This window comes from Schistocerca americana, chromosome 1 (genome assembly GCF_021461395.2).
Source record: "Schistocerca americana isolate TAMUIC-IGC-003095 chromosome 1, iqSchAmer2.1, whole genome shotgun sequence".
Classification (NCBI taxonomy): Eukaryota; Metazoa; Arthropoda; class Insecta; order Orthoptera; family Acrididae; genus Schistocerca; species Schistocerca americana.
In genome coordinates this window covers 408,927,668-408,952,736 of record NC_060119.1, presented here as the reverse complement: position 1 = coordinate 408,952,736, position 25,069 = coordinate 408,927,668, and the positions used below count along the sequence as shown (strand labels likewise).

General features: G+C 43.2%; 1 protein-coding gene across 1 annotated transcript in view; it reads left to right on the top strand.

Moving 5' to 3' along the window:
* LOC124602019 (serine-rich adhesin for platelets) overlaps positions 1–25,069 on the top strand; it is a 157,268-nt gene that overhangs the window by 119,138 nt on the left and 13,061 nt on the right. Inside the window, exons 3-5 of the mRNA XM_047136290.1 lie at positions 3,250–3,316; positions 9,995–10,066; positions 18,398–18,574. Coding sequence (XP_046992246.1) covers positions 3,259–3,316; positions 9,995–10,066; positions 18,398–18,574 — 307 coding nt within the window. The 5' untranslated portion in view covers positions 3,250–3,258. The remainder of the gene's footprint in view (positions 1–3,249; positions 3,317–9,994; positions 10,067–18,397; positions 18,575–25,069) is intronic.

The following is a 25,069-nucleotide window of genomic DNA, read 5'->3' as shown; positions in this document are numbered from 1 at the left end:
GAGCTAGGTTCACCCCTAGCGATCGATTCCGTGACCAGGGATAGCTGTTGGTGACATTGACACAGAAACTCGGGATGGAAGATGGTGAGGATGCGAAGCTGTCATAAGGACGTGGGCACAGGGAGGGAGAGGGTTGGGAGCGTGATCGATACGGCGGCAGGTGACCCGCGCGGCGCCGGCCCGCGGCCGCCAGCCATCGATTCCGGCGGCGCCGCGGTGCGCATCGCATCGCCTCGCCTCGCCTGGCCGTGGTCACTGCGCGCCGCGGGTCGGCTGCCACGCGCCGCGCTGCCCAGCGCGTCCTCCGCCGCCGAAGGACGCCGACGCCGCAGGAAGGCTCATCCGGCTCACCTCCGTGCACCTTCAGCTGCACGCGTGACACTGCATACGACGCGTCCGAGCTTTGGAAGTCTTCCCTTTTCTTTTAACAATCGCATCATTTAGACAACAGCCGTTTGCAACACGCAGCAGCTAAACCCGATGCAAGCGACTGTCAGATGGCGTTAGGTCTTCGTGGGCACCTGCTGTGTGCAGCGCTTCTCACATTATTTAAAGGGTGGCTCCCGCAGGTTGTTCTTGCGCAATTTGCGGACGACACTGCGTTGTTAACGAGTAGTCGACAATCATCGCGGCAATATGTCGCCTATAGAGACAGCTGAACATCACAGAAAATGAACAACGGTAGATCGTACAAAACGTGATGTGGAGAAGTCTTACTACTTGTACACATTCCTCGCCAGCTCTCATATCTCTATTAGCAGAAAAGCGATACCAAGCAACGGTCCTGCACTCCACGTTACATGGCTGCTGTTCCTCGGGTGCCACAAGCAACACAAAAATTAAAAAGATACAGGTGTTGCAAAATCTCTGTCTTCGGATCATTCTCAAAGGCTCTCAATGAGCACGAACGAGGGAGTTTCATCAAGAAATGGACATCGAACCCATCCAGGACATCATCAGGAAGACAATGTGTACGCTCCTGGACACCATCGAAGACCTCTGGCCGACCAACCGCCATCTGGACTACGTTGGATCTGTTGCCCCACAACTTTGGCTCCGAATTTGGGTGCAACACGCCATCATCGAAACTCCTTAGTAGCCAACAAAAACGTGTAGAAACCACCATCATGGAAGGGCTCATGGACCCTGAACACGAAGTCCTTCTTACGAGTAAATAAAGAGAACAATACCTATTTACTTCTTCATCCAGACAGTCCAGCCACAGTAATTCTCTTACACCACACATTAAAAAGAAAAGTTAAAAGGTGGGTGCCGCTGACACTACGATCTAAGTGCCTCATTGGTACGCAACTAGGATACGAATGGGAACTAAAGTCCATGGAGGTATTTTAAAATCCTGCTCGTGAGCTTCCGCCCATATGCGGCGGGTTCGTTGAACTGCTGCACTAGACGCGATTTCCGATCTCTCCTCGCTGTTTGGATGGTGAGTTGCTCCAATGCAATACCCTGGCTGATACTGACGCAGCATTGTTGCAACGCCCTTCACATTTAGCCGGCAGGAGTGGCCGAGCGGTTCTAGGCGCTACAGTCTGGAACCGCGCGACTGCTACGGTCGCAGGTTCGAATCCTGCCTCGGGCATGGATGTGTATGATGTCCTTAGGTTAGTTAGGTTTAAGTAGTTTTAAGTTCTAGGGGACTGATGACCTCAGAAGTTAAGTCTCATAGTGCTCGGAGCCATTTGAACCCTTCACATTTAACCATCACCTCTCGTACCAGTGACATTATAGATATGCGACCTTCCGCAACACATCGCTTTCTTTACCAGATACCTGTGAACGAAATGCGTTTAGACAGCCTGAGAGTCTTCTTTGCTCTTTCTTCACATGTACGTCATGTGGCACGCGTGTAATGGGTATCACATTTGGGAGTTGCGCATTTTAAAGTGATTCGATAATGTAATACTAATTAGTTTAAAACGAATGAGATTAGCTGGAACCCTAAGACGGAAGAAATAATATTGCTTTAGCACCAGGTGATAGCTGATATATGCTAGCCATTCTCCTCTTAGAGTTTTCTTCCCGCTATCAATGGGTTCATTATCAAATTACTTAAAGTGAAATGCATGGAAATGTTACCTCATCTGGTTTTCATGTATTTATACGTCCAATAAAAGTGTGTAAAAAACTACTCATTCTGTTTTCAGTGGCAAGAAACGTCATGAACAAAAGACACAAAATCGTTTTGGACCTGTGAACTAGCAAGGCAATCATTATTTAAATTTGATACCGCCGTAAAAAATGCGTTTAAAGAATATGTCCGCAACTTACTAATATTCTTCTTTTCTACGTTTTATAGTCAACTTTTCACACTGTGCAAAAGCTACAAAAATTGTTGGATAATTTTTCCATTCCCTGTATAAGATCCCCATCACTCTCCTTTTCACCGTGCATATGTTATTCGCGGCTTTGTTTCGTAAACATGTAGAGATTTGATATACATATGCAGACCGAAGCGACGAATGAAAATTTGTTCCAAGGTCGCGATTTGAACCCAAGTCTCCTGCTCACCAAATAGATACGCTAAGAACTAGGGGCACCCTGGCACAGTGGCTTCGCATAACTGCACGGACTACCCTCGCACGCCTCTAAATGGCTCTGAGCACTTTGGGACTTCTGAGGTCATCAGTCCCCCAGAACTTAGAACTACTTAAACCTAACTAAACTAAGGACATCGCACACATCCATGCCCGAGGCAGGATTCGAACCTGCGACCGTAGCGGTCGCGCGGCTCCAGACTGTAGCGCCTAGAACCGCTCGGCCACTCCGGCCGGCTCGCACGCCTCTCTCCTCAATCCAAAATTCCGTCGAGCTGAGACACATGCTGAAGTAATCACTGTGCCAGGGTGGCTTGGTGTTTAGCGTCTTTATCTAGTGAGCAGAAGACCTCGGTTGGAATCCCGGCCTTGGTACAAATTTTCATTCGTCGTTTTAGTATGTGTACATACATCCTAGATGTTTTAGACTTGAAAAGTCTCTGGAACAATGAAGTTTCTTTGATTTAAAGATTTGGCTGTATAATTCGGAGTACTTCTTTGTTTAGCAAGCTGCAATAATGTAGTATTACAGTGTTAAATAATTTAGTATTGGCGATTTCATAATACTGCACACCAATTTACGCAGTCGTAGCACTCCGCACCGGTCACGCCTTGCTGCTGCCCTCCTAGCCAGAGGGCATGATTTCGTGCGCAGGAGCAGTGATTCAAGCTACGCCTTACTCTCTTGTTGCAGGTGTCAGGAATGGCGCCACTGAGGCTTCTGGTGTCGGTACTCGCCGCTGTCACTCTCGCCGCATCAGGTAAATAGTCTCTATTGTTAAACACCCTGACACTATCAAATATCAGTATCTCGTGCACTAAGACGCAAAGAAACGAAATATTTAAAATATTTTTAAAAATTTAAGGTACGTTACAAAACTTTATTCTAGGTTCAAAACATGTCACGCAGAACTGAAAACTGCATTAGGCATCAGTTTTCAAAAATTACATCAGACCAATGCCGTCCACTTTGTCACATACATTAACTAAGTCGTTCCTGCAGGTTTTGCATAATGGGCACTGTGTCATCTAGGACGTAAGTCATTTCTGCTTCAATTTGTAACTTGAACTGCGCCCGAATTCTTAGTCCGGTACACGATCCTCTTCAGATTCCACATAAAGTCACAGACTGGAAGGTCTGGAGACCAGTCTGACGGGTAAGTGACGTTAGCATTCCTTGGAACCACAGAATCCCTAAACAAACGTTTCACTACTGCCATACACTGTCCGGCAGGTTTCGAGATGACTCCATCCTGTGAAACTAGGTGTGCTGGATGACGAGATGTGAACATGTATTGCGTCTTGGAGTCACCAACGCTTCTGACATGTTAACCTAAGGTCCAGAAATACAGTGACAGCAGCACCTCGCAAACTCTCAGACAAGTGCTACACACTATACGGTAACTTTCGTACCCTTCAGTGGACGCTAGTCCAGTTACCGAAGTTCTGTTTACTCACGTAACCACTGAAGGGAAAGATGGCTTCATAGTGCATCCAAAGATGTTTAATGTAGTTTGCATCTCTGATTTTAGCCAACAGTTGCTTACAAATTTACAGGCGCAGATCACAGTCATTATCTGAATTTTGTACTGAAGAAGGTACAGCTGACTGTTTTTTGAAAGCTCCGACGTCCGAGCTGCAACGCCGAGCCCGTCACATCGTAGGGCTAATACTAAAAAGCGATATGAAATGGGACGAACACAAAATCAATAGTCTGGAAGATGAATCGCAGTCTTCGAAAAAAGGGCTTTGGATAAGTGCAGTGCATCTGTAAAAGAAATATTATACAGGATGCTATTGTTACCAGTACTATTCGAGCGTTGACAGTCATTACCAAGTATGTCCGACTGGAGGCATCTTAGCAATTCCGGGACGGGTTGCTACGACCGTAGCAGCTCGTATAGCCCATACGAATATGCAGCTGAGATGCTCAGGGAACATAAACAGGAATCACTGTAAGAAAAGCGACGCTCTTCTCGCTTACCCTTCCTGGATAAGGAACTGGTATTTGAGGGAGGCTGTACGACTATCCTGCTTCCTCCATCATACATGTGTAGCGATCATGAGAAAAAGATTAAACAATCTTGGGCACAAGCCAAGGCGTATGGACACTCGTTTGACACTCGTTCATAGCGCCAAAGGTCCAGGGTTGTTAGCAGTGCTGCAAAGATGGTTGGTAGTTTAATATAATAAGTGTCAGGCATCAAATCAAAAGGTCCTGGGTTCAGTAATGAGCCAGATTTCTTATATCACTTATCGCTTTCTTCAAGTGTAACAATGATTTGGTTGTGCGAAAAACGCCCATGTCCATCGTGGTTCGGAGTCCACGTTAAACTCTTGTCCCTCCTGAGACTAGGTAAGTCAAAAAAATGATTCAAGTGGCTCTGAGCACTATGCGACTTAACTTCTGAGGTCATCAGTCGCCTAGAAGTTAGAACTAATTAAACCTAACTAACCTAAGGACATCACACACATCCATGCCCGAGGCAGGATTCGAACCTGCGACCGTAGCGGTCGCTCGGTTCCAGACTGTAGCGCCTAGAACCGCACTGCCACTCCGGCCGGCACTAGGTAAGTCAGTTCACAGATCCAGGGAAGGCAACAGGGTCATTTCTGGTAAAGAAATGCGCTGTTCAAACTAAATAACTGCACTGTAGGTACATCTGGAGAAGAGCTGGCTTCTGCTTAGAAAGTTATCCCGTTACAGTTGCCGAAGAGACACTAATAGCAAATCACGTTTCTGGCAGACTGTGAGTAATACTCCGTGGCGTGTTCATCGTGAATATCAGAAAGCCTCCCGGGATAGGTACATGCATGCATGGATGAATCCGGGAGTGAGGTGGAGCTACATGATGTTTGTGCAACACAGAAATGAGTTCGTTGAATGAGGTGTGAAGTAAGCTAATTCAGAACGTCTGCAACTAGCTGTTGGCCAACTACAGTCTGCCGTTTGTTATCATCTTAACAAGAACGCAATATTATAAATCTACCCGTATAAGATACAATTCCTACGTCCTGTGAGCTAAAAATGTTACTGTTAGGTATGAGAAAATTTCAACGACAGGTATTCGTTTGGTCTGTCAAGTCAAATCCTTGAAATTTGGCCAGCCCATTCCGAACTGGATGGTAGCTGTTAAAGAGGTACGCAGATCTTCTTTGCCCTCCTATCACGAATGCGATTACCTTTCAGACTTGTGGCCCTATTACTGAAGAGACTTCTCGTAAACCGCTAACGAGCTTCCGCAACGAATTTTTCACTCTGCATCGAAGGGTGCGCTGTTCTTGAAATTTACTGTCAAATGGCAGATGAGAATTGTGTGCTAGACCGTTTTCACTAAGTGTTCCGGCTACCTAAAGTTTCTGTACGAAAGTCACTAACGAGCTAATTTGCAACATGCGGACACGACCTCTGCGCGGGATTCTGTTTATGTATGGTCGTATCTTGCTATCGAAAATTTTTAACTGCACGAGCCGCCGTCGATGTTATGGCAAGAAATGTTTACAAATGAAAGAATACTTTATTGTATTTTAAGCAGCTCGGCGGTTGGTCTGAATCGCAGTGCCAGTCTTGGTCCTGTTGGAGGTGGCATTAGCCGCGTGGTCTTTGGCGCGTTGTCACGGTTCGCACGGACCCCCCAATCGAAGGTTCGAGTCCTCCCTCGGCAATGTGTGTGTGTGTGTGTGTGTGTGTGTGTGTGTGTGTGTGTGTGTTTTGTCCTTAGCGTAAGTTAGATTAAGTAGTGTGTAGACTTATGGACCGATGACCTTAGCAGTTTGGTCCCGTAAGACCGTTGGTGGAGAGGCTTGCGTGCCTCAGCGATACAGATAGCCGAACTGTAGGTGCAACTACAGCGGCAGGAGTACCTGTAGGGAGGCCAGACTAGGTCGTGGCTCCTGAAGACGTGCAGCAGCCATTTCAGTAGTTGCAGGGACAACATTAGCCAATTTACCCTTGCCACATAGGTACTGCGAAAAGCCGTGGGTATGCAGCTCTATTGTACGGTTAAATTATGATGGCATTCCGGAGGTCAAATAGTTTCCCATTTGGATTTCCGAATGGCGTCTATTCAGGATGATGTCGTCATCAGGAAAAATAAAACTGGGATTCTAAGGGTCGGAGCGTTGAATGTTAGATCCCTTAAATCGGGCAGGGAAGTTGGAGGATTTAAAAAGGAAAATGGATTGGTTGTAATTAGATACAGTGCAAATTAGTTAAGTGTGGTGGTAGGAAGGACTGCTGGTCAGGTCACTACAGGTTATCAACATGAAGTTAAATAGGGATACTGAAGGAGTAGGCTTAATAATGAATAAGGAAATAGGAATCAGGGCATGCTACCATGAGCAGCACTGTGAACACAGTATCGCAGCCAATATAGGTTCGAAGCCAACACCTACCATAATCGTACAAGTTTATATGCCAATTAGAACCACAGATGATGAAGAAATTCAAAGAATGTATGATGAGATAAACGAAATTATTCAGATAGTTAAGGGAGGAGTATCTTTAATTGTGGGTGGGGACTGGAATTCCATAGTAGGAAAAGGAAGAGAAGGAAAAAATAGAGAACATGGACTGGGGAAATGGAATGAAAGACGGACCATGGACATACATCGTATAGCACCACTTACTGTAGTGAAGGAGAAATTGTGTAATAATGTCAACGTACGTATGTTGTTATTCCATATAATGCAAATCTTGGATATGATTACGTATGCTGTTGGCAACAGAGATTTGCTGAAATCGGTAATCTATATGACTAAATGATTTTAGCGATCTTGGCAGCTGAAAATTTATTCAGTGTTCATAATTCTACAGATCGCCTCCACGCTGACGACGTCAGAAATGTACATGAAAAAAGGAAATGTGGAAATGTTGCAAATCAACTAACCGAAAGACAGTACATACGTCTAAAAAATGAAACACAGGAAATGAGAAATGGCTACGCAGGAATGACTAGGACAAATCCTAAGCTGTGGAAACAGGCATGGCTAGGGGAAGATAGATGCTGCCTGTAGGAAAATAAAAAAATGCTTTTAGTGCTTAAGCGCCATCCATCGACGCGACTTGCTGCATCTGTGGTGCAAGAAGTAACTGGGCACTCGTGGTATAGGCAAACGAACCGTCTACACCACTTAGATCCTCAGCAGGCGCAGCATCCATGCCATCTGACCAAATGTCGCCTTCTTGACCAGCCGTGCGTAGGAGGCAATCGTCAGAAGGGGTCCGCCGACGTTGCTTGTCGTTGAAACGAACGTTGCTTTCGAATGTGGACATCCGTATCCGAATGTGGGATATAATCCAGCGTCGTATCACCTTCCGCTAGGAAAGCCGCGATCGGGACAATGTTCGCGTCCACGTCCATCGCGTCCTGAATGTTATGTTGCGTCTGGATTCTGTGGGACTGTTACTGCTGTTGTTGGTGTGGAGGGGGCGACATCTGCGTCGGCATCGGGGATCCTCCCTCTTCGTCCCTTGGTCCTTCTGACGTCGATGGATGTGCCCGCCCGCCCGTTTCTTCCTCATCTATGGTGCGCATCGTCGTCTGAGCGTAGGTGAGGGGCAGGATTGTCGTCCCCGTCGGCGAAACCTAGTCTCCCACTGGTGTCTGCGTAAGTCTACGTTGTAAGCAGCCCGATCGAACATGGCCGTCGTGCCCACATCTGGAACAGATACTCAGTTGACCGTCGTACATTATGATTGCCCGACAGCCACCGATGTTCAAATAGGACAGCACATGTTTCTTGAGCTCAAGTTTAATTTGGCGCACACCATTATAGACCTTATATGACGAAAAAGTTTGCCATTTTTCTGCAACGTGGCTGATGTCATTGCCACATGGTCGGAAGGCGTCCTTGATAACTTCCTCTGGGGCCTCGAAGGGGAGCTCAAAAACCCTTAAAGTTCTCAGGCCCATGCCTGCATGATCCACCGCCACTGCACCGATATGCCCGTCAGAATGTTTAAATCTGAGAGACTTCGCGTATTTAGACGCCGCTGTCGCGCAGACCTCTGCACTGATCATTTTAACATAAACGACGCTCGCCATTATAGAAAAATGTATTCCGACGACAGTCGACGGATCTAAACGTAGATCGTCGCGTATGAACTATTCTATTTCATAGGCTCGAGGACGCGCATGATCTGGTTGTAACGTAATCTGATCGTATCGTGGCGCCATGTGTGTGCCATAGTCGCACTGAACTTGGAACAAATACAACTCGCGCCGCGAGCAGGTAAACACAAGCAAGCGCTCACGGTCGCGCACGCCGGGACGCAGCGTACGTCCTCGCCCCACCGTTGCCGAAAGCAGACAGATCGTTAGGTATGACATTCCGTCGCGCTGGCCACTCAGCTACCAGGGGCGGACTCACGTACAGTGAACAAGAAGTAACGGAAACCAAGGTGAAATTCGGAGAAGAAATAAAAAGTCAGGGATAAGAAATGAAAACTTTGAGATTACCGATGACACTGTAATTTTGTCAGAGACAGCAAAAGACTTGGAACGGCAACTGAACGAAATATACAGTATCTTGAAAATAGGCTATAGATGAAAATCAACAAAAGTGAAACAAGGGTAATGGTATATAGTGAATTAAATTAGGCGCTACCGAGGGAATTAGATTAGGAAATAAGACACTAAAATTAGCAGATGGATGCTGCTATTTGGGCAGCAAAATACCTAATGATGAACTAAGTATAGACGGTACAATATGCAGACAAGCAACAGCAAAGAAAGTATTACTGAAAAAGAGGAATCTGTTAATCTCTAATATAAATTTAAGTCGTACTAAGTCTGTTCTGAAGTTATTTTTCTGGCATGTAGCCTTGTACTGAAGCGAAACGTGGAAAATAAGCGGTTCAGACCAGAAGAGCATAGAAGCTTCTGAATGGTGGTGCTATAAGAGTTAGATGGGTACATCGAATAACTGATGAGGAGGTACTGAATCGAAATGGAGAGAAAAGAAATTCATAGCACAGCTTGACGAAAAAAAAAACGAACCGTTTGATAGGACACACCTTGGGGCTTCAAGGAATAGTCAGTTTGGTAAAAGAGAGACGTATGTCTATGAAAGAGGGGGGGGGGGGTAGATAAAAATTGTAGAGGAGATCTAGGCATGACTACAGTAAGCAGGTTCAGGTTCTTATGGATGTAGGTTACAGTAATTATTCAGAGATGAAGAAGCTTGCATAGGATAGACTACTGGGTGTAAGGTGGGGTGGAGGGGGAATGCTCCATCAAACTAGTCTTCGGACTGAGGACCAAACACAACAGCAACAACAACAATCTGCAGCTGTGATTGTTAGAAAGGACTAGCAAGTTTGTTTTTGTTGCAACAAAAATAGTGTTAGTAACTGTTTATTTTTTTTTTCTCCCAGTCTAGCCTATGTGTTTTCAGTTCATTTTGAAACTTAATAGTTCATATTTTCTATGTTTCAGTTCCCATCAACAAGGATGAGAACACGTTTGGGTACGGTGTACAGAATACAACATACGACAATGAACAAAGCGGTAAGTAAATACGACTTACTGTCAGAATATGACTGCCGTTATTTAGCATCCTGCACGTGTACATTCCTAAACAATCTACCAGAGAAAGTGATGTAATCAATCTGACGTATGTCTAGTAATAAACCGATGCATCAAGCCCCAATATCTAAAATAAACAATAAGAGCGAAATTAGGACTGTATCTCCCGGCTGTCTCTTCCACAGGTTTTCATTGTTAAACACAGAGTAAGGAAGCAGGAACGTTGCTGAAAACAACTCGACACCCGCTAGAAGCGATTTGTTGACTAGGTTATCGAACAGTAACTCAAATTTCACTCTTGTCAAACACGAGGCCAATCATAACTGATTCGCCATTCCACTTGGAAACTAGAAGAAAGGCATTACGCATTGCGGTATTTTCAAGATATGATTTAAAACAGTAGTTCCTCTTTCGATTTTTACGACGAATTTATTGTGCCTTCTTCTGCCCACATTTATTTTTTTTTCATTAGGTCATTGTCAGATAGCTGAGTCATTCGCTATCTTTCGTGCTGCTACCATAGCTTTCCTCTATACCTTCATGTAGCTTTTTTTCACCTACTTTTAGAGCTGCTTTTTATTTTACTGCAGTATTAATCTTTCTGTATTAAGATTTCTATATCTTTATATTTGGTACATTAATCCTTAACTTTTATTTTCTTCACTGAGAATTTAACATCAAAACAGTATTTATAATTACAGAAAAACAAAATTTTTCCTGGTATTACTCTGAGACACCTTTTCTCTACGTTATTTTTTGTAGGATTGTAACTGGAACACAACATACTAATAAAAGTCACGTATTGTATGCTAATATTTTACTGCAAACTTCTCTCGGTTTCTTAGATTCTGTGATTTAGTTGCATATTTGGAAGCTACTTTTGTTTGCGTTATTATTTTTGGGACGTATATCCAAATCAACCTTAAGCAGTACGAGCGGCATTCTCTCTAATGCGCTTTATGCAAGTGGGGTGGAAGGCATGCTCCGTAATGCATCCTACCTTACAAAAACATAACTCCATGAAGTAGCTTTTTGTTTAGTGACAACGCAAATTTCTTAGAGCTCTTGTTTCGGTTTTACATTATAAGGAATTTCTCAATCGAATCACCATTTTTGCTCTGCCTCCTCACGGAATTTTTGCATATCTTCCCGAAATTTGCTAGGAAACACAAGTTTTTTCAGTAATTAAGTAGATGTGTGGTTATCCCTTTGAAGAATTTGTTCTCTATGAGCAGCGGAAGTCAGTAGTTTTTACCGTAGCTCGTTTTCCACAAAAACCGTCAAAAACTAATGTTCAAGAAGAACATTCCTCAAATGAAGCACGAATGACTGCGGCACTAAGGTAGAAAGGTTTCTTCATAGATAGAAAGTAACAGATTACTCACGTCAGTAGTATTGTGACTGAACGAAACGATGCTGCTTTATATCGCTGAGTTACCTGAAAGAAGAAAAGCAACTGAATTATTGATCAGCTTCTCGTGTTCTGGGTTCACAGTCATGTAGATTTTTTAAAGGACGTCATATTCGCCGTTGACTGTAGAAATTGCAACCGTGAAATAAATAAGTCAGTGGCGAATGTAATGTCCTTTTTAAAAAAGCGAAATTATTCCCCAGCCAAGCATTATTAACCGCTTGACAGTGGCATAAGAGCTGAAATTGGTCAACAGCAAATACAGAATATAGCAAGCACCGTCTGGGGCGGAATCATTTCGTCCTTCTCAAAATATGTGAGAGTTGGTCTCAATTACGAGAAAGTAAAAACTGAAAGACAAAGGAATACAGTGGTGTTAAATGCTGAGTTTCAAATGCCGTAATAAATAGAAGACACCTGAGAGCGAAAGATTTTCGTGTACATTTTAGCCACTTTCCAGACCGTCAAGCTATTTTAGTGACGACTTCAACTAATAAAAATTAATCTTTTATGTGCCTTGAATCTCGTTGTCGTTAGTTTCGACAGAAGTAAGCGAGGGGAAAGGGATTCGAGGACACTAAAATTTAAGCCATAGTTTGCTGTAGTTTCTGCAATGTTTCGGGGAAAAAAAGAGGAAGTGGCTTGTCCCCGGTGCGGTGTTGTTTACGTGAGCGGCGGCCGCTTGACACATCGATCGACCAGGTGCCGCCGTTGACTCAAAACGACCCTGGAGCCTTCGCGTTATGTAGGATCGATAAGACTTCCCCGAATTACCAGAGGCAAACAAAGTCAGCAAAAACAGCTGCGATATTTTCCTTGGCCACTGACGGAAGCTGTCACTCGGACGATGAGGAACATAATGAGTATATTAGTCTCGTTGCTCATGTCAGTGTCTTACAACTGCCATACCAAATGTCGAGGATAGTATAAAACCTGAAAAATTATACGATGCCATTCCCATGTTTCAGCAAGTGGTTTACAGTGAGGACCCACAGGGCGCTTAAAACTCAGACTCCAAACCGGGAAGTGGTGGTGGTGGTTAGTGTTTAACGTCCCGTCGACAACGAGGTCATTAGAGACGGAGCGCAAGCTCGGGTTAGGGAAGGATTGGGAAGGAAATCGGCCGTGCCCTTTCAAAGGAACCATCCCGGCATTTGCCTGAAACGATTTAGGGAAATCACGGAAAACCTCAATCAGGATGGCTGGAGACGGGATCGAACCGTCGTCCTCCCGAATGCGAGTCCAGTGTGCTAACCACTGCGCCACCTCGCTCGGTAACCAGGAAGTCCTACGATGTCTAGAGCCCACGTTTAAACATCTACAGGTTGTACTGTGTATAAAGATCGTTCATCCTACGGTTGGCATTGGTCGGGGTTCTATCACCGGGTACCCGGAAAACACTCGAGGAAGTTCTAATTTCACTGGCCCCTCTAGATACTCGCGCGGCGTAATACCTAACGGCGACAACAGGAAAGTAAGTGTCGAACCCGAGAAGGTGAGGTAAAAAATCACTGCGTCTACAACGAGCCACGATAACCCTTACGTATAACATTAAATGTCAAATCCCTTTAAGCATCATCTCCACACCCTGTATGGACATAAAGAAAGGGCTATGTACCCTATGTTGACGCGTTCTGATAAGCCTTATAGCAAACGAATGTCCAACTAAAATTTTTGTCTACAAATTGATGAAACGGGCAAAGTTTCACCTGTTCCTGGTATAAGAATTTGTTTACATGAGTTTTGTACGTTTCGCAACCTATTAATAGAACTGAAACTGCTTCCTAGAGAGCGCACAAATTTAACGTCTTGACTTACGTGTTTGCCGATGTCAACACCTCATATGACTACTGTGATAACAAACAATGTGGGAAAAATACAGATACACACTCACAATGTGATTTTGTAGCGAGCGGAAGGAAGATCAGGCTTTAACGTCCCGTCGATGAAGACAGCATTAGAGACAAGCTGTAACGGGAAATGGATGGGCTGGGAATTTTTTGTAATGTATTCAAAGGAACTTCCCACTCGAACTCCGCAGTATACCAAAAACTGCCCTCACCGCCAGTATCTAAATTTTGCAACAAACAGCAACCTGCGATTTTCTTATGGCCACTCCCTGCAACAGGCTTGTAGCAATGTTGAGCTAAAGATCACTATTTTGTTTTCATTACGAAACTTTACAAAATATATACCACGATCTTGAACATTGCGACAAGGATGACTAAAATGTGTTTAAAGAAAAGAAAGTACACACCCTGACGAAAAAGTGAAGCACGCAGAAGGGGAGGACGAAACAAAACTTTACGAACAGAGGAGATATGTGATGCAATTTCAATGATTACAATATCGAGTAAAATTTAGAAAGAAATTGCTAGTGAGCTCGCTTATCAATACCACACTACACCTGGATGCATTCACTAATTCGGTTTGGAAGGTTGCCATGAAGCTACTGTATCCTCTTTCCTGGCAAACTCGCCCAAAACTTTTGTAATTGTTCCTTGATATCCTGCGCACTGGGACAGGGAAGGATCTGACGTCCGAGCTGGTCCCACACATGTTGTATTGGAGAGAGATCTTGGGATCTTAGTGGCCGTAGGGTACCTCACGATCACGCATTCACTATACAGAGACGCGTGCCCAATGTGACTGAGCATTGTCTTGTTGAAAAATTGCACCACGATACTGTCAGCCGGCCGGTGTGGCCGAGCGGTTCTAGACGCTAAGAAATGAAAGAGGAAGCCGCCTGGTAGAATTTTGCACAGAGCATAACTTATTCATAGCTAACACTTGGTTCAAGAACCATGAGAGAAGGTTGTATACATGGAAGAACCCTGGAGATACTAAAAGGTATCAGATAGATTGTATAATGGTAAGACAGAGATTTAGGAACCAGGTTTTAAATTGTAAGACATTTCCAGGAGCAGATGTGGACTCTGACCACAATCTATTGGTTATGAACTGTAGATTAAAACTGAAGTAACTGCAAAAAGGTGGGAATTAAAGGAGATGGCTCCTGGATAAACTGAAAGAACCAGTGGTTGTACAGTGTTTCAGGGAGAGCATAAGGGAACAATTGGCAGGAATGGAGGAAAGAAATACAGTAGAAGAAGAATGGGTAGCTTTGAGGAATGCAATAGTGAAGGCAGCAGAGGATCAAGTAGGTAAAAAGACGAGGGCTAGTAGAAATCCTTGGGTAACAGAAGAGATACTGAATTTAATTGATGAAAGGAGAAAATACAAAAATGCAGCAAGTGAAGCAGGCAAAAAGGAATACAAACGTCTCAAAAATGAGATCGACAGGAAGTGCAGAATGGCTAAGCAGGGATGGCTGGAGGACAAATCTAAGGATGTAGAGGCTTATCTCACTAGGGGTAAGATAGATACTGCCTACAGGAAAATTAAACAGACCTTTGGAGAAAAGAGAACCACTTGTATGAATATCAAGGGCTCAGATGGAAACCCAGTTGTAAGCAAAGAAGGGAAAGCAGAAAGGTGGAAGGAGTATATAGAGGGTTTATACAAGGGCGATGTACTTGAGGGCAATATTATAGAAATGGAAGAGGAGGTAGATGAAGATGAAATGGGAGATATGATACTGCGTGAAGAGTTTGACAGAGCACTGAAAGACCACAGTCGAAACAAGGCCCCGGGAGCAGACAACATTCCATCAGAACTGCTGACAGCCTTGGGAGAGCCAGTCCTGACAAAACTCTACCATCTGGTGAGCAAGATGTATGAGACAGGCGATATTCCCTCAGACTTCAAGAAGAATATAACAATTCCAATCCCAAAGAAAGCAGATGTTGACGGATGTGAAAATTACCGAACTATCAGTTTAATAAGTCACGGCTGCAAAATACTAACGCGAATTCTTTACAGACGAATGGAAAAACTGGTAGAAGCCGTCCTCGGGGAAGATCAGTTTGGATTCCGTAAAAATGTTGGAACACGTGAGGCAATACTGACCCTGCTGATTTTAGAAGGAAGATTAAGGAAAGGCAAACCTACGTTTCTAGCATTTGTAGACTTAGAGAAAGCCTTTGACAATGTTGACTAGACTACTCTCTTTCAAATTCTGAAGGCGGCAGGGGTAAAATACAGGGAGCGAAAGGCTATTTACAATTTGTACAGAAAGCAGATGGCAGTTATAAGAGTCGAGGGACATGAAAGGGAAGCAGTGGTTGGGAAGGGAGTGAGACAGGGTTGTAGCCTCTTCCCGATGTTATTCAATCTGTACACTGAGCAAGCAGTAAAAGAAACGAAAGAAAAGTTCGGAGTAGGTATTAAAATCCATGGAGAAGAAATAAAAACTTTGAGGTTCGCCGATGACATTGTAATTCTGTCAGAGACAGCAAAGGACTTTGAAGAGCAGTTGAACGGAATGGACAGTGTCTTGAAAGGAGGGTATAAGACGAACATCAACAAAAGTAATACGAGGATAATGGAATGTAGTCGAATTAAGTTGGGTGATGCTGCGGGAATTAGATTAGGAAATGAGACACTTAAAGTAGTAAAGGAGTTTTGCTATTTGGGGAGCAAAATAACTGATGATGGTCGAAGTAGAGAGGATATAAAATGTAGACTGGCAATGGCAAGGAAAGCGTTTCTGAAGAAGAGAAATTTGTTAACGTCGAGTGTAGATGCAAGCGTCAGGAAGTCCTTTCTGCCGGCCGCGGTGGTCTAGCGGCTCAGGCGCTCAGTCCGGAGCCGCGCGATTGCTACGGTCGCAGGTTCGAATCCTGCCTCAGGCATGGATGTGTGTGATGTCCTTAGGTTGGTTAGGTTTAAGTAGTTCTAAGTTCTAGGGGACTGATGACCACAGATGTTAAGTCCCATAGTGCTCAGAACCATTTTTAGTCCTTTCTGAAAGTATTTGTATGGAATGTAGCCATGTATGGAAGTGAAACATGGACGATATATAGTTTAGACAAGAAGAGAATAGAAGCTTTCGAAATGTGGTGCTACAGAAGAATGCTGAAGATTAGATTGGTAGATCTCATAACTGATGAGGTGGTATTGAATAGAGTTGGGGAGAAGAGGAGTTTGTGGCACAACTTGAGTAGAAGAAGGGATCGGTTGGTAGGACATGTTCTGAGGCATCAAGGCTCTGAGCACTATGGGACTCAACTGCTGAGGTCATTAGTCCCCTAGAACTTAGAACTAGTTAAACCTAACTAACCTAAGGACATCACACACATCCATGCCCGAGGCAGGATTCGAACCTGCGACCGTAGCGGTCTCGCGGTTCCAGACTGAAGCGCCTAGAACCGCTCGGCCATATCGGCTGGCAGTAGGGTGATCCTTCTCTCTGGTTGGTTGGTTGGTTGGTTGTTTGGGGAAGGAGACCAGACAGCGTGGTCATCGGTCTCATCGGTTTAGGGAAGGAAGTCGGCCGTGCCCTTTCAGAGGAACCATCCCGGCATTTGCCCGGAGTGATTTAGGAAAATCACGGAAAACCTAAATCAAGATGGCCGGACGCGGGATTCAACCGTCGTCCTCCCGAATGCGAGTCCAGTGTCTAAACACTGCGCCACCTCGCTCGGTTTCTCTCTGGTGGTCAGGCATGGACGACCGGAACCTTGACGACGAGTACGCCTGCCTGCACTTTCCCGTGCAATGTAACGTCGGCCACTGTCGCATCCGAATGCCCCACAAATCTGCATATTTCTCAGTTCGACCATCCGGCCATACGGAGAGCCGCAGATAGGCTAATAACGCTATCTCATTCGAGTACTCGTCATCTACTTGTCCTTCACAATGACCACTGAGATCATCTACTTGTCCTTCACAATGACCGCTGAGATCTGACACTATTCACACACCCCTACCTAACTTACCAGGCCTGGCAACAACACTAAACATGAACAACAGTAATGTACTCTGGTTGCAATTCTAACTGTCACAGAGAATTGAAATTCTAATTACGTACTCACCCGCCGATGGAGTGTACGTGTACGAAGTTACATTGACATCCGACCGTGTTTTCTGGGTGCTTCACTATTTTTTTCTCAGCCAATGTGTATAATAATGAGCATTAGTTGCAAAAATTTTTATTCAAAAGATATTTTTAATCTAGCGATACCATTTAAGTTTGCATGAAACACATTTCAATGAGTGCAATTTGTCCATTTCACTACTGCATAATTTGTTCTGGATGAGTGATTATCTTTCTACTGTTATCTTTTAATTTTGTGGTACCGGACCAGATTATGTAAGAGTGTTAGTAACAAAACTGTAGGGTGAGCCGATTCAAACAAAAGAGTTAAAACGAATTGAAAACTCTCGCATACATTTGTCATTCTCCAAAGTGCAGAGGACTCATCTACCTCAAATATATGCACGCGCTCTTCTACCTGTTCGGTATGTTGCAGTATTCGGACATTTATAGACTCTTCTTAGATGTTTTTATCAACTGAGTAGTTCGTATCCACCCTATTTTCTCCCATCCTCCTCCAGCTTTTCTAGGCGCTCAGTCCGGAACCGGGGACTGCTACGGTCGCAGGTTCGAATCCCGCCTCGGGCATGGATGTGTGTGATGTCCTTAGGTTCGTTAGGTTTAAGTAGTTCTAAGTTCTAGGGGACTGATGACCACAGATGTTAAGTCCCATAGTGCTCAGAGCCATTTGAACCTCCTCCAGCTTAGCTAGAACACTATCCCTAATTATTTTGATATCAACGAGGAGATAAACCGTATCCATCTTCTTCTGCAAGTGAAATACCAGATTAATTCAGTAACAGAGCTCCCTAGGACGGTAGTTAAAAAAAAAAAAAAAAAAATGTCGTACGTGTCACATGTGAACCTGAGCTGTCTGATCTGAGGCCTCTTGAGCGCTGATTACTTACTTAGGTGTTTGTTTTATTTGCATCACAAGCAACATAGCACCTTCCACATGTTGCAGTGTGCGTGGTGGACGACGTGCTGTACCGCGCGGGCGACTCGCTGGCGTCGGCGAACGCGTGTGAGCGGTGTGTGTGCATGCCGCCAGACTTCGTGTGCTCGCCCATGGCCTGTCCCATGAGCCCTGGCTGTCGTGCAGTACAGCGGTCTGGACAGTGCTGCCCCGACTACCACTGCGGTGAGTCCCACCCATCCTACGACACAATCAGAACTTGAACTTCGCACACTCAGAGGCTTTTAATGCTGATATCTTGACCACAGGCCCGTTGTTAGGTGTTTTGCCGCTCTAGGCGAGAATTGAAAAATGACTTTACCTCTTTTTTACTACCATCGGTTTCTCCGATATCCTCCCCCTCCACCACCGCCAACATCCAACGGCACAACAACCCAAATCTCTCGTTATGCTTTTAATCATTAAACTAAAGTCATCATTTTCTGGGTCCAGTCCTCAATTTTCATGCTTTATCCTCAGTTCCTGATCGAGGACAACAACTGTCATTAATTTCTTATTTTTTGTCCTCAGTTTTTGAAATTTCCCAAATTAATTTAAATAAGAAAAACGTGCTTTTATACTGGAACTCAGCTGAATATACCGGTGCAACCAAATTTGGCATCAATTACTTACTTTAATTAATTGCGAGAAAGCGGACTATAATCCGTTTATCATAAGAATAAACCTGATGTAAACAAATACAAACGCGAAGATTGGTCAGAAGCCGTATCACACATACACTGGTGTTCTTACGCACTTGGAGGTAGGTCCTACTTAGGTACTAGATATCTTATTATCAAGTTACGTTAAATGAAACTTTAAGATATTCAAATGTATTAAAAGCCATCAACGTTTTTCGTAACCACACTTTTGCTACGTACTTTTTATTTCAAAAATCGTGTATAGTCATAGCCTCTGCATCGTTGTGCTCTGATTGTCGCGCTGTTAATGCACAGTATGAAAATGGCCGAGGCCGCTTTCTGTTCCGCAGCGAAACAAGCGCGTGGAGCACGGTTAAAAAATGCCGAGAAATAGGCTGTTCTTAATGTTTTTCATAAATTCACAGAGATAATCGGCTTCATAAATTCACAGAGATAATCGGCTTTGAAGTTTTCCCAGCGTATACTATACATTTGATAACAATCTCATTTTGAACGTAAAGCGCAGTCGGTAGTGTATTGGCATGTAAATCGAAAGTGGTTATTCGTGCGTTTGATCTAAACTCCCCAGCATCATTTTTTTCTCTTCAATTTGAAATACCTACATCTCGTAATTATAAAACTCATCATCATTTTTTACGAATAATGCACGTCGTCTTGTTTCCAGTTACATATGGATGCAAAATTGCTGATTCCGTTTCAAGTTCAAATTCTTAACAATAGATTTTTTTGGAATATTGTTCATAAAATTTGTTTAAATCAAGAAAAATTTTAAGGCAAAATGAAAAACCTAATCCTCTTTATTTGGACTAAGTCCATCGTCTTATACTACAGGGGTAGATAAGTATCACAGACACATGAAAAACAATCATTTTCACAGCATCGAGCACGTTATACAAATGCTACATTTTTACGTTTGCTATTGTGCTATTACAATATGAACCCAATAGAACTGATCTGGAGCTAAGTTGCGGGATTTGGCCCGAGAAGTAACAAGATTGTTAAACTGCCAGAAGTACAGGAACTAACGCAAGCAGCTTTTTCACGCGTCGCAGCCGAACGCTGGCGGGATATAGAACTGCTCGTCATAACAAAAAGAGGAAATGCTGCGCCTGGTTGGCTTCGTGGATTCTATTGTTGATAGGCTCGTTATCAACGTAGCGGGTGACACTTCCAGAACTGAAATGTATTTCTCGGATTCGGATAAGGAAGGAGCTAAGAGATTCCCAGACGACTGACTGTAATAATACCTTCAATGGCCTTAATATTTAACTATACGGTGAAATCCTTCAGTACTCCCTACGTTACACATAGCTTGTGCAGAAAAATTACCATATGGTTAAGTCGGGAATTTTCATCATTCTTGTTTTTAATCACAATAATACGTTAGCTAAACACGACAATTTGTTGCGCGTTTCGTCTAGTCGTCTAAGGAGCGTATTGTGGGAGATTTGCAGTGCATTATTTCATTGTGCTTAAAAATTAAATGACACTAAAAGCTGTATTGCTCCTCTGCTCGTCTCTTTTAACGTGTGAACTGCAGTTGGCCACGTCACTGCACGCTATCTGTACCAGCTGACCGGCCAGAGCTGTCCAAGTTACATGCCCGGTAAAGCTGTTGTCCCGTCTTATCGCAAAGTCGATGTGCGCGTAACGCACAGCACAAAACGTACCCTTATTATCGTACTTGACAGTACTCGAGACAGATTGGCTGCAGTCCCAGGTGAAAAGGAAATCCAATGAGGTTCCAGCAAACGCGGAAGAAGACATAGTGCAATGTTTACAACAGGTTTATTCTCATGACGAACTGAAATGTGTGGAACTATCTTCTGGTACGAATGAATTTAGAAATTATGCTATACTGATCCAAGAAACGCTCGTGGTGTTATTTCGTTTCTGTTTTAACTGAAATATTTTTAGAATGAGGAATAAACTTTTATCTTTTTCAGCACCCACTTTCCTGCAATTAAATAAATAAACGACTCCTTCTTTGTATTTTTATTGAGAGTTCTACAACTTTTATTAGCCCCCCCCCCCCCCCCCCCCCCCACCCGGTGGCGCAGTGGTGTAAGCGTTTGCTTATGATCATTCTCCGAGATGGGTCCGGGTTAGAATACAGATGAAGCACGGATGTTCCGAACTTCGCCTAAACAACGTATTGAGCCTAAATTATTACAATGTTTGTGAAGGTCGTCCTTGGATAACGATTTCAAATAATTCACGTCATAAATAAAACCAAATCGTTCAAAATATTCGTCGAGCGCTTTGATTCGACATTCAGTGTCGACTATTACAGCGTCTACCATTGTGTTAAAAAAGATAACTCTGTATTGCATTTCAGCAGATTGTATAAGTTCATCCACTTGTTTGTAACAGAACATTCGTTTTTTCTGTGCTACTCTCTTTTTTTAAACCGAGACTCAATTTCGTAATTACTTTTTTTCTACAAACAATCGAGCTTCTGCAACGCTTGTTTCAAAACGGAATTCTTGAATCCAGTCACGAAATGAACGTAATATATCAACTTCACTTGAACCAATTGCCATAGTTTACTTATATTGTTGACACGTAGTAAAGTCTCATACCACACGTGTATTGCGACAATAAAGTCAAAAATTAACATTTCCTTCAAGACTGCTTCACAGTCGCTAAGAGCTTCGGAATCATTAGTTCTAATTTTTAGGTCACTCACACTCTCGATGACATCATCAAATTGCAAACATATCGCTTTTACGACTCCGATTCTACTTTCCCACCGTGTTTCAGACAGAGGTTCAAATGCTCAAATGTGTGTGAAATCTTATGGGACTTAACTGCTAAGGTCATCAGTCCCTAAGCTTACACACTACTTAACCTAAATTATCCTAAGGACAAACACAAACAACCATGCCCGAGGGAGGACTCGAACCTCCGCCGGGACCAGCCACACAGTCATGACTGCAACACATTGGACCGCTCGGCTAATCCCGCGCGGCTCAGACAGAGGTTTCAATGCCAATTTCAGTTTAGTTCTTATAACGGAAATGTCGTGTGGCTAGGGCCTCCCGTCGGGTAGACCGCTCGCCTGGTGCAGGTCTTTCGATTTGACGCCACTTCGGCGACCTGCGCGTCGATGGGGATGAAATGATGATGATCAGGACAACACAACACCCAGTCCCTGAGCGGAGAAAATCTCCGACCCAGCCGGGAATCGAACCCGGGCCCTTAGGATTGACAGTCTGTCACGCTGACCACTCAGCTACCGGGGCGGACAGTTTAGTTCTTATAAGATCCCAACGCTTGCTTGATTTTGTAAATGGCACATAAACTTTATTGATGAAGCCAAAAAACGTTTTAGCTCTCGTAGAAGTTTTAGCGGCATCTAGCAAAAGCAAATTCCAACAATGGTCAGTATTCCTGTTCTAACACCTTTATTAATGCCAACCATATTGGCACCATTATCATATCCCGTCCTCGACGGTTTCGGATGTCTACGCCATTATTTTCTAGTTTCTTAAAATGGCATTTATTAAATACTCTCCCATTGTTTCTGCGACGGGAATAAACCCAACGAAATGTTCCTCTATCTCCCCAGTTGAGGAATTACAAAATCTTAATTAGTGAGTTTTGTTCCAAGCGGCTCGAATCCCTGGTACAATCGAGCATGAAGACATAATATTTTGTTTGTTTGACTCTGTTTATAATTTCGTTGATAAAAAATTTGGACATTAATGTAATTCATTTTGTACGTTGTGGTTCAGATTATTCTAACGAAGTTGCTTGTCGTTAATATGTTGCAAGTGCTCTTTTAGTGTTAGGTCATATTTGGATAACAATTTCTTTCTCTCAGCTCCCATGTAGCGAATACGCAGTAACTGAAAAAATTTCATGCCAGAAATGTTTGCTAGCTTCTGTGGCCAGACAACGTGGTTGGGTGTTAAAATCTCGGCAAAATTGCTGAACGCAATCATCATTTTGTTGTAATGCAGTGCAAGTATTTAGGAAGTTTCGATCAGGTTGCATAAAGATGCTGGAACAGTCAAAATTCGTTTCAGCAACATCATGTTAAGTTACTCTGCTTTAAAACAGATTTTAAATGAGTACAGTGGATGATGGGGTATGCAGCAATGAATATTATAGAACTAACTTTGATTTGCAAATAATATTGTTTTGTTTGCTTCAGCTGCAGAAGAATTGCAAGAAAGACTTTATGAACTCAAAGATATAGAAAAAAGCTTAAAACAACAATGTTACACGATCAGCTGAGAAGTTCACATACTTTGAGCAAGGAAACAATGAGCAAATGGATATGAAAAGAGAAAAATAATACAACAAAAATGATGATGAAATCATCTGAGAGGTTGAATCTTGTATATAAAAGTAAATTTCCATTGCACTTGAAACGTAAAATCTGCAATTACTATGTACCGATTGTTCAAGTCTATTGCATTAACAAACTGCCTGTTGGCTTCCGTCTCGGGTTCTTCAGCCAACATTTGTTTCGTGATTTTTCTGATGTTTTGCCAGCACGAGTGGCAGACATTGTCAAAGCTTCACCCTCCATTGCTGGTGGCAGACTGGAGGGTGAAGCTTTGGCTATGCCAGCCACACGTGCTGGCAAAACATTAGAAAAACACAAATGTTGACTGAAGAACCTGAGACAAAAGACAACAGTCAATTTGTCAACAAGCAGCCATGAAAGCTTTAACAATTTTGTACTATAGCACTGAGATGGTCAAAAATTGAAATTTGTTTGCTCCGTAATGGAAACCACCATGTTGGAAATGTAGAGATGATACAAATACTAATACATACATAAAAGAATAGAGAGACATAGAGGATGCTACAGTACAAAATCAAAAGAATAAGTACAGCATAAAGCCAATGGTCTGATGAAATATGAACTAAGGCTATATCATTTTGTCGAATTCTTTGTGAAAAGAAACAAGCTGGATATGAACTGACAGAAGATGGGTAGTTAAAATCAGGAAACTGCTAGGATATAATATAATAATTAAAGCTGAAGACTAGTATGTGCAGAAGTCTAAAGTAGACCCTCAGTAGCCTTAGTGACAATGAGTTGATGATGATGATTATGGTGGTGGTGATGATGATGACATAATCAAATGACAATTAGGCATGTGTTTAGTGTTTGATATTTTCATTCTCATTCACTGCTATCTGTTCATCCCATTATGAAGCAGGACCTCCATGAATATGAGACAAATCAAGGTATACAGTAACATAGAGAAGCAGTGGTTACAAACTAATTCTAAATACTCCATTGACAATAATCAAGTATTATAATATTTGCATTTAAGATAACTTACAGACATTACAATTAGAGGTAAAGCAGCTTCTTTGGCAAAAAAGAAAGGAAAAAAGAACCTTGCAGATTCCACAGTTCTATTAAAATGCTACAGTTTATCACCTACCACTACGTTAACGTTTACAAGATCAAACCAGAATAAGTTGTAAGATAAGTACTAAATTAATATTTACATGACCATATTACCCTAGGCTGCAGTGGATACACTGGTTCCCATCAGATCACCAAAGTTAATCAACTATCGTGGCCAGTATTTGACTGGGTGCCCATCCGGGAATGTCGCCTACAGTTGACAATTTTTCCTTTGCCTTCATGACAGTGGAGACAGGAGGGATGGTGGTGTGAAGTCCATAATCACCAGTCTTTGTGCAAATGTCCTGGATTAAATTCCAAATCTCTCTGCAGTGGCTCATGAAGTGAGGGCATATGACATAGTTGATGGTGATTAATTCATCGGATGGGGGTGTTAAGCCCAGAGGGCCCCTTGGTGCTCTTTGAGAGGACTAGACTATGTGCTGGCACTGGGTTTCCCCCTCTCCCTTCTCTCATCATCCCCAACATCAACATGACACGACACTATGCGCACACCATTACAGCTATGTACAGTTACACTCACAGCTCTCACACTTTGCGAAGGAAAGTGCCTGTGGGTGCAAAGGACAAGAAAAATCTTTACCATTAGGTAACTGAATCTGCCCTTCATGGTCTTCCAAC